At 37.0% G+C, this 10,549-nt stretch overlaps 1 protein-coding gene across 2 annotated transcripts; it reads right to left on the reverse strand.

Moving 5' to 3' along the window:
* Positions 1-3,556: 3,556 nt before the first annotated feature.
* Positions 3,557-7,974, reverse strand: LOC133661361 (sugar phosphate exchanger 3-like). 2 transcript variants are annotated; one of them, XM_062064520.1, is made up of 4 exons: positions 7,837-7,974; positions 7,566-7,765; positions 7,433-7,498; positions 3,557-4,246 (listed from the first exon to the last, which is right to left on the reverse strand). In XM_062064520.1, exons 1-4 carry the CDS (start codon positions 7,904-7,906, stop codon positions 4,154-4,156), a joined length of 429 nt encoding a protein of 142 aa, XP_061920504.1. In that variant the 5' UTR covers positions 7,907-7,974; the 3' UTR covers positions 3,557-4,153. The 2 variants fall into 2 exon arrangements, with proteins under 2 accessions (XP_061920504.1, XP_061920505.1); XM_062064521.1 differs by lacking the exon at positions 3,557-4,246 and adding an exon at positions 6,441-6,512.
* Positions 7,975-10,549: the final 2,575 nt, after the last annotated feature.

Below are 10,549 nucleotides of genomic sequence, written 5' to 3' on the forward strand. Positions count from 1 at the left end.
TTTAAAACATGTTTCATTGTATTTTGGCAGCAGAGCAGACAAATATTTTCTTCTTTTTTTAACTTTTACCTGTATGCTTATAATAATGTAGCATTTTTCTGTCCTTACGTGACACGAAGCCCCCACAGGTCATAGGAAGGGAATGTTGCCGCTAAAGTGTTGCAGGCCCGTCATCGCCCAACAAATAAGGCATTTGAACCAAAGAGGAAACTCTTCTCACCATATGTGCAAAAGTGTGTTCCCCAATACTTTTGTCCACGTGGTGTGTGGTCAGTTATGGGATCTACAGGGCAAAAAAAGAACCTATTTTTATTTTAAAATGCATGTTTTCTTTAAGTTTGGTGTGACTTTTTAGCTCCAAACTACATGTGTCAAATGTTTTATGGGTTAAAAATCCATAATCTGGATTAATTCATTGCTTCTACCTCATCAAGTCAGTAAAATACACAAAATATAATTTTAAAAAAAAATCTATAAAAATTGTTGTAGCTCAGGGGCCGTACTTGTCAAGCTTCTTAGAGTGCCATTTTACACTTAAGTCCTGAGAAGTTGCGAAATTTAGTCCTACTCTCAAACTTAAGAATAAAAGCTTTTTATCAACGTTCTTAAGTCTAAGAATCACTCCTACTCTCCACGATATTTAAGAGACCTTCAGAGGTGTCTTAAGTGGTTAGGAGTTGCCAGCAGGGGATGGCACTGAGGCGAGAGAGACGTGCGCGAACGTTCAGGGAGCGGAACGATGTTCTGGATTTGTTTGATGACGAGCAGCTGATCAAATGGTATCGTTTAGACAGAGCGGGTATTATTTTTGTCACAGATTTAATACTTTTCGATTCCATGTTGATTTCTGCATGTGGCTGCAGTGGGCTAGTATATATAGAGCCACCCACACCAGTTTCAAATTAGTTGCCTAATTAATGAATTGGAAAGAAAATGTTATGACAGTAGCGTATGTGTGTGGCCGTGAGGTGAGTGACGTCAGTGAGTGTGTGGGCGAGAGAAGAGAGCAGTAGCGTGAGTGCCGGCGGGGACTAGTTTGTTTTGTATTATTTTGTAGTTTATTGTCAAAATATACACTCCCATTGTCCACTTAAATATTTCCAAGATATTTCTTTATTCTTAGACAACGGATTCCCTTCCGTGATTGGTCATTTCTATGGACACAGAAATGACGTCACCTAAAATTGCGTTTACGGCACATAGTAATGTCGTAATTCAGCTCTGAGTGTGACACTTAAGATTCAGTCCTACACTTCGCTGAAAGTGTGAGTAAGACGCTTGATAACTAACTTTTAAGTGCAGCTTTCAGCGAATAATTTATTTACTCTTAAGTCAACTCTTAGGAGTAATTCTGAGAAGCTTGATAAGTACGGCCCCAGGTTGTTTGCATTTAAAGTGTAAAGAGAGACTGGGAGAGTAATGCAATGCGTTCAGGTAAAAGAGTCAGCGTGGGGCCCCGCTTATCTTTGAGGGGCCCCTCGCTGCTTTTGTTTCCTGAAGCGGGGGAGGGGATGCAATTTTGTCTCAAATATTAAACATGGAGAGAAAACACCTCAAACAAAATGCAGTTTTGGATTGTTTTGCCCCCCAGTCTCTTTTTGGCCCGGCAAGAATCTCATTTTCATCACGGTTCTATTAGGGTATATTTCAGCAAACGTGTAATATTTGTATGTGTTTTGTCTACTTCTCTGTGTTTGTGTGTAACATAACATTTCTGTTAAAAACAACAAAAAAGTATATAATAACTTATTTGGATTTGTTTGTTGGGATGTAATTCTAAGATCCCTTTACTATTAGTCATAGCCTGAGAATTCTATCTTTGCACTACTTCAACGTTGTTGACAAGAGGACTATTTTTGTATGGTAATCATTAAAAAACTAAAAATATACATCTGAGATGTGGATCAAGTCATTTTCATGCCAGCTTTGCTTTTCTAGTGCATCTGCATAAGTGTCTTTTGTTTGTATTATGCATGAATGTATGATAGGAAGCTTGTATACAGTTTGTAATAACTATGGTTATTTCATATCCTTGCAAAACAGAATCATATGTGTATAGGACATGATAAAGATTTTCATTGCTGGGCTGTTTGCCGTGATTTCATCAAGTGTGTTGAAAATAATAAAATATTATTGATTGATAATGATATAAATGACATATGGCTCCTGTGGTATTTCTTACAAGCAAGCAGCTAAAGCACCACCTAGTGGCTGGACATACAACATTGCACATTCAGTTGTGTGGGGGAAAAAAAACGTTACGACCCACCTCATTAAAGAGTACAAAAATTAAAAAATATTTATACATTCACTTTCCTGGCACAAATAAAAGGGAGTGAAGGAAATATAATAAACTAACCCTAACAGTAAAATTGTACACTTTTACCCCGTAGGTCCCAAAATGGTCACCTCATAAAAGTGTACTTAATATGTAATGATTTAAAACTATTATATATATTTACTTTCCTTACACAAATACAGGGAATGAAGGAATAAAAAATAAAAAAATAAAAATAAAAGTTACTTTTACCCATTAGGTCCCAAATGGTCCACCTCCTAAAAATGTACTAAAAATGTAATGATATAAAACTATTACATATATTTACTTTCCTGGCACTAGTAAAGGGATGTAAGATTAAAAAATAATAATCTAAAAAAAAAAGTTACACTTTTACCCCTTAGGTCTTAAAATGGTCCACCTCATAAAAGTGTACTAAAAATGGTAATGTTTTAAAACTATTATATATATTTACATTCCTGGCACTAATAAAGAGAATGATGGAATTTAAAGAATAATAATCTAACCCTTACGGGTAAAAAAAAAGTTACACCCCTTAGGTCCCAAAATGGTCAACCTCATAAAAGTGTACTAAATTGTAATGTTTTAAAACTATTATATAATTTTACTTTCCTGGCACTAATAAAGGGAATGACGGAATTAAAAAAAATACTAATCCAAACCTTTCGTTAAAAAGTTACGCTTTAACGCCTTCGGTCCCGAAAAAGGGTCCACCTCATAAAAGAGTACTAAAAATGTAATTTTTGAATATATATTATTTTAATTTTCCCCGCATTCGTAGAGGATTTTTTGGAATTTTCCAAAAATTATAAACCAACCGTTATGTTCCCTAAAAAGTTACTCTGTTGTCCCTGAGGGTACAAAATTGGGCCACCCCTTGAAAAAGCACTACAAAATGTAAATTAATTTTAACTTTTTTAAAGATTAGTCCTTACACATTAATAGAGGGGCTAATGGAATGTAAATTATAATTAGCTAACCTTTGAGGAATCTAAAAGTTACACATTTTACTCGCTACACGATGACTGCCAACTGCTCCTCAAGAGAGTATGGGTTAAATGCAGAGACTACATTTTGCTGTACATGCGACAATAAAGGTCTTTTTCAATGTGTTATGACGGTGTTTCTTAACCAAAGGACCTTCTCAGCTTTTTGTTGCCTGGGCCCGAAGTATTATTTCAAATAAGCAGAATTTAGGGTAATGTAGAATGTGTGATGACCAAAAGTGCCCCAGGGGGTGAACATGGCTGCAAGGCATTCCTTTTGCAAAATTGAACCACAATTTATTAAAAACAAAATGCTACATTAACATGTGCGAATGTACATATAAATAAAAATAAAATATGCCTTAAAAAGTACAGATTGTTACACATTCCTTGACTTTTACATTCTACTTAAGTATCATTTCAACCCCCCCACGACCAGTAAGATAACCGCGCTCCTAATGGCAGCTGATTACTGGCCGACTGACAGTAAACATGTGATTTAAGACTCAAAGACAAAAGCATTATGTTGTACTATGAGAAAGTTGGAATGAAGGGTAAAGTCTAAGCAGTAATAAAAGCATTCTAATGAATGACAGATTAGAAAACACTAAATCTTAGTGTGTTATCTACAGTATTTACAGTAACCCATCCCATTCATGTGCAACCCGGAATTAGGTTACACGACAGTGCCTTTGTAGCTTTTTACAGCCATTTTAAAATATGTACATACTAAGACTGGGTCCTTTTGTCGCAGCTGACTGCAGCCTTTAAACACAAGTTTAAACAAAAACTCTTGCCCACATAGCTCTTTTTTCTTAAAAGTAGTGTTGTAGCGATGCCACGGAGGACACAAAACAAGATAATTGTCTCACAGCTGGTGGTGCAGTGCCTGTCGCTCTCTCCACATGGCACCCACATCTTTCAGGACCAAGGGAGCAATGAAGACAACGCTGCCCCCTGTCTGTAATGTCAAAACCATGCAAGAATTCTCCGTAAAGTTTCAGGTCAATTATTACGCAACATTTACTCTTTTTATGTTATGTAATGACAGTAGTATTTCCCTAAATCAGGGGTCACCAACCTTTTTGAAACCAAGAGCTACTTCTTGGGTACTGATTAATGCGAAGGGCTACCAGTTTGATACACACTTCAATAAATTGCCAGAAATAGCCAATTTGCTCAATTTACCTTTAACTCTATGTTATTATTAATAATTAATGATATTTACACTTAATTGAACGGTTTAAAAGAGGAGAAAAACACGAAAAAAATGACGATTAAATTTTGAAACATAGTTTATCTTCAATTTCGACTCTTTAAAATTCAAAATTCAACCGAAAAAAAGAAGAGAAAAACTAGCTAATTCGAATCTTTTTGAAAAAATGTAAAAAATAATTTATGGAACGTCATTAGTAATTTTTCCTGATTAAGATTAATTTTAGAATTTTGATGACATGTTTTAAATAGGTTAAAATCCAATCTGCACTTTGTTAGAATATATAACAAATTCGACCAAGCTATATTTCTAATAAAGACAAATCGTTATTTCTTCTATATTTTCCAGAACAAAAATTTTAAAAGAAATTCAAAAGACTTTGAAATAAGATTTAAATTTGATTCTAAAGATTTTCTAGATTTGCCAGAATAATTTTTTTGCATTTTAATCATGATACGTTTGAAGAAATATTTCACAAATATTCTTCGTCGAAAAAACAGAAGCTAAAATGAAGAATTAAATTAAAATGTATTTATTATTCTTTACAATAAAAAATAAATAAATTTACTTGAACATTGATTTAAATTGTCAGGAAAGAAGAGGAAGGAATTTAAAAGGTAAAAAGGTATATGCGTTTAAAAATCCTAAAATCATTTTTAAGGTTGTATTTTTTTATAAGTTATAAGAAGCAAAGTAAAAAAAATAATGAATTTATTTAAACAAGTGAAGACCAAGTCTTCAAATATTTTCTTGGATTTTCAAATTCTATTTGAGTTTTGTCTCTCTTAGAATTAAAAATGTCGAGCACAGCAAGACCAGCTTGCTAGTAAATAAATAAAATTAAAAAAAAGAGAGGCAGCTCAGTGGTAAGTGCTGCTATTTGAGCTATTTTTATAACAGGCCAGCGGGCTACTCATCTGGTCCTTATGGGCTACCTGATGCCCGTGGGCACCGCGTTGGTGACCCCTGCCCTAATGCCTGTTTATGCGGATTATCATCTCTGACCCGCCTCTAGATAGACAAAAAATAAAAGGCTTTGCTACACATCCTAAAATAAAGCTCAGCCAATTGTCAGTTTGATAATTTTGTTTTTCCTTTGCATATAGGCTAACATAGCATGATGTTGCTGTTCAAATGTGAGCGTAAAGTTAGTGTAGTAGCTTACATAGCTATCAGTGCAAATTTTCAGAGCAGTTTTTAATGTAGTTTTAGTCATAGTCTTGACGAAAATGGATTTTAGTTAAATTTTAGTCATCTAAATTAATTTAGTTTTAGCCAAGGAAATGACAATATTTTGTTCAGCTAAAACGATAGTATAGATAGTACGGTGCGGCGAATATATGGATTTTCTTTTCTTCTACAATTTAGTAAGTGCGGCTTATATATAGTCTCTATAATCTATAACATACACTCTCTAGTCCGGAATTTATGGTATGTAATCCATTAAAATGGATAAAAGTGCAGAGTTACAGTGTTATGTAAAAGGTGGATAGAGTGCGCACTCGCGCTTCTTGAGTCAAACATGGCTCATTAGCATTAAAGGCCTACTGAAAGCCACTACTAGCGACCACGCAGTCTGATAGTTTATATATCAATGATGAAATCTTAACATTGCAACACATGCCAATACGGCCGGGTTAACTTATAAAGTGACATTTAAAATTTCCCGGGAAATATCCGGCTGAAACATCGCGGTATGATGACGTATGCGCGTGACGAAGTCAGAGTAACGGAAGTTATGGTACCCCGTAGAATCCTATACAAAAAGCTCTGTTTTCATTTCATAATTCCACAGTATTCTGGACATCTTTTGCAATTTGTTTAATGAACAATGAAGGCTGCAAAGAAGACAGTTGTAGGTGGGATCAGTGTATTAGCAGCGGACTACAGCAACACAACCAGGAGGACTTTGTTGGAGAGCAGACGCGCTAGCCGCCGACCTCACCTTGACTTCCTACGTCTCCGGGCCGCCAAACGCATCGGGTGAAGTCCTTCGTCCTTCTGCCGATCGCTGGAACGCAGGTGAGCACGGGTGTTGATGAGCAGATGAGGGCTGGCTGGCGTAAGTGGAGAGCTAATGTTTTTAGCATAGCTCTGTGCCGTCCGGTTGCTAAGTTAGCTTCAATGGCGTCGTTAGCACAGCATCGTTAACCTTCGCCAGCCTGGAAAGCATTAACCGTGTATTTACATGTCCACGGTTTAATAGTATTGTTGATTTTCTATCCATCCTTCCAGTCAGGGGTTTACTTTTTTTGTTTCTATATGCAGTTAAAGCAAGATGCTATCACGTTAGCTCGTAGCTAAAGCATTTCGCCAATGTATTGTCGTGGAGATAAAAGGCACTGAATGTCCATTTCGCGTTCTCGACTCTCATTTTCAAGAGGATATAGTATCCCAGGTGGTTTAAAATACAAATCCGTGATCCACAATAGAAAAAGGAGAGTGTGGAATCCAATGAGCCAGCTTGTACCTAAGTTACGGTCAGAGCGAAAAAAGATACGTCCATCACTGCCTCTCAAGTCATTCACTGTAACGTTCCTCATCTACGAATCTTTCATCCTCGCTCAAATTAATGGGGTAATCATCACTTTCTCGGTCCGAATCTCTCTCGCTCCATTGTAAACAACGGGGAATTGTGAGGAATACTAGCTCCTGTGACGTCACGCTACTTCCGCTACAGGCAAGGCTTTTTTTTTTATCAGCGAGCAAAAGTTGCAAACTTTATCGTCGATTTTCTCTACTAAATCCTTTCAGCAAAAATATGGCAATATCGCGAAATGATCAAGTATGACACATAGAATGGATCTGCTATTCCCGTTTAAATAAAAAAAAATCATTTCAGTAGGCCTTTAAAGCTAGACTATTGTGGGACCCCTGAGAACTTTTGCTGAAAAACTGTATAATATAGGACCTTTAAATATGAAATCTTACCATGATGACGAAGAAGTAGAAGACAGACAGCCAGCCCAGCTTGCTCTCAATGAGGGACACCAAGTACTAAAAGATGACATTGTTTAGTTAGAGTTCACACCTTTATGTGTGGCTTTGAAAAATGACAACATACTTGTCCACCGGCAGCTCCTATACTTCCTGTCCCGTCCACAATGCCCGTGACTGTAGCCAGAGCCTCTCGACTTCCCCGAACGGCGTCCTGTCTCCCCAGATCAGCTGATATGGCCGAGCTGATCATGTTGGACGGACCTCCGATGAAGAAGCCGGTGATGGCCAGCAGGGCGGCGTTGGCGGCCTTGTCATTTGGTGAATCTGCAGAGGTTAGCGCCTATGAAGGTGTACCGTTGGATGCAGTATCGTGTGTCATTCCAGTGACTACTCACGGCTGTACCCCACAAGGGAGACCATGGCTAGCGCCAGACTTAACGCCAACACTGGGGATCGCTTTCCCATGACGTCCGTTATCAGACCCTGAACGGTTCCCCCTGAAACAGAAACAGCATAAAGTCAGTCTACTGACCTGAATATTAGATGGTATTTTTTCTTCAGGAAAAAAAAAAGTCCTATATTCGGGGTCGAGCAATTCATACATGCAAACCGGCAGGTCACGCCAAACTAAATTTACAAGCGAGTTTGAGCTTTTCTTCCTGTCACTCACGCAACATTTGGAGAGATGCAGCCATGACACAAGCAACAAAATGTTTGTTTTGGATTTTGTCAAATAAATAAAAAATATATATTTATAAAAACTGGTTGTGACAGAGCTCATAACTCAAAGTTGCCCATCGAAATTAGAGATGTCCGATAATGGCTTTTTTGCCGATATTCCGATATTGTCCAACTCTTAATTACCGATACCGATATCAACCGAAACCGATATATACAGTCGTGGAATCAACACATTATTATGCCTAATTTTGTTGTGATGCCCCGCTGGATGCATTAAACAATGTAACAAGGTTTTCCAAAATAAATCAACTCAAGTTATGGAAAAAAATGCCAACATGGCCCTGCCATATTTATTATTGAAGTCATAGAGTGCATTATTTTTTTTAACATGCCACAAAACTCACAGTGTGGCGCATATTTGTACAGTGTTAAAGTTGTTTGTACGGCTACCCTCAGTGTGACCTGTATGGCTGTTGACCAAGTATGGCTTGCATTCACTTGTGTGTGTGAAAAGCCGTAGATCAGGGGTCACCAACCTTTTTGAAGCCAAGAGCTACTTCTTGGGTACTGATTAATGCGAAGGGCTACCAGTTTGATACACACTTAAATAAATTGCCAGAAATAGCCAATTTGCTCAATTTACCTTTAACTCTATGTTATTATTAATAATTAATTATATTTATCTTTGTGGAAACACTGATTATCTTAATGATTTCTCACAATAAATATATATAGAAACAGATAAATATCAATATCCAACACTTTATTTTTATATTTTCTCTAAGTGCACATTTTTCAAATTGAACATTTTTAAAGGATCACTTCTAAGACAGTCTTGTGAAATCCCAATATCCCATTTTAACTAGCTAGCCACTAACATTTTTTAACAAATCCTGAATTACTTTGCACCATGTTTGTACAAATAATAACTCATGTAAAATACAATAAATTAAAAAAAGAATTTATGGAACATCATTAGTAATTTTTCCAGATTAAGATTAATTTTAGAATTTTGATGACATGTTTTAAATAGGTTACAATCCAATCTACACTTTGTTAGAATATATAACAAATTGGACCAAGCTATATTTCTAACAAAGACAAATCATTATTTCTTCTAGATTTTCCAAAACAAAAATTTTAAAAGAAATTCAAAAGACTTTTAAATAAGATTTAAATTTGATTCTACAGATTTTCTAGATTTGCCAGAATTTTAATCATAATAAGTTTGAAGAAATATTTCACAAATATTCTTTGTCGAAAAAACAGAAGCTAAAATGAAGAATTAAATTAAAATGTATTTATTATTCTTTACAATAAAAAGCATACATTTACTTGAACATTGATTTAAATTGTCAGGAAAGAAGAGGAAGGAATTTAAAAGGTAAAAAGGTATATGTGTTTAAAAATCCTAAAATTATTTTTAAGGTTGTATTTTTTCTCTAAAATTGTCTTTCTGAAAGTTATAAGAAGCAAAGTAAAAAAATAAATGAATGTATTTAAACAGGTGAAGACCAAGTCTTTAAAATATTTTTTTGGATTTTCAAATTCTATTTGAGTTTTGTCTCTCTTAGAATTAAAAATGTCGAGCAAAGCGAGACCAGCTTCCTAGTTGTGGGGAGGGGGGGCCGGCGGACCGACGGCGCCCGCTCCAAGATGGCGGCGAGGAGGGGTGGACGAGCGAGCGGGAGCGACGCCGCAATCAACATAAGGTGCGTGGAGCGCGCAGCTGTGGACAGTGCAATCACCCCCTCGGACCGTATAAAAGGGTGAGAGACGTGAACATCAAGGGAGGAGACGGCGAAAGACGGCGGACGGGAGGAAACCATCCTCTGCTGCCACGCAAACGACGGCGACGTGCTGCTGAAAAGCAGACGGCGGACGGGAGGAAACCATTCCGGTGCTCACGTGAGAAAAAAGGCAGCTGCTGAAAAGCACGCAAAAGACTCTGTGATTGAAATAATAAAGAAGTCTAAACCGTCTCACGACAATGTCTTCCCTGGATGGTCCTGAGAACCCGCACGACAGTTAGGACTGTCACACTGGTAAATAAATAACATTTAAAAAATAGAGGCAGCTCACTGGTAAGTGCTGCTATTTGAGCTATTTTTAGAACAGGCCAGCGGGCGACTCATCTGGTCCTTACGGGCGACCTGGTGCCCGCGGGCACCGCGTTGGTGACCCCTGCTGTAGATATTATGTAACTGGGCCGGAACGCTATTGGCGCTCTGTACTTCTCCCTACGTCCGTGTACACATCGGCGTTTTAAAAAGTCATAAATTTTACTTTTAGAAACCGATAATTTTGAAACCGGTACCGATAATTTCCAATATTACATTTTAAAGCATTTATCGGCCGATATTATCGGACATCTCTAATCGAAATTAATTAATATCAATTTACTTGGTGTTTGACCCTGCCCAAAAC

The sequence above is a fragment of the Entelurus aequoreus genome, linkage group LG12 (assembly GCF_033978785.1).
Source record: "Entelurus aequoreus isolate RoL-2023_Sb linkage group LG12, RoL_Eaeq_v1.1, whole genome shotgun sequence".
NCBI classification, from domain to species: domain Eukaryota; kingdom Metazoa; phylum Chordata; class Actinopteri; order Syngnathiformes; family Syngnathidae; genus Entelurus; species Entelurus aequoreus.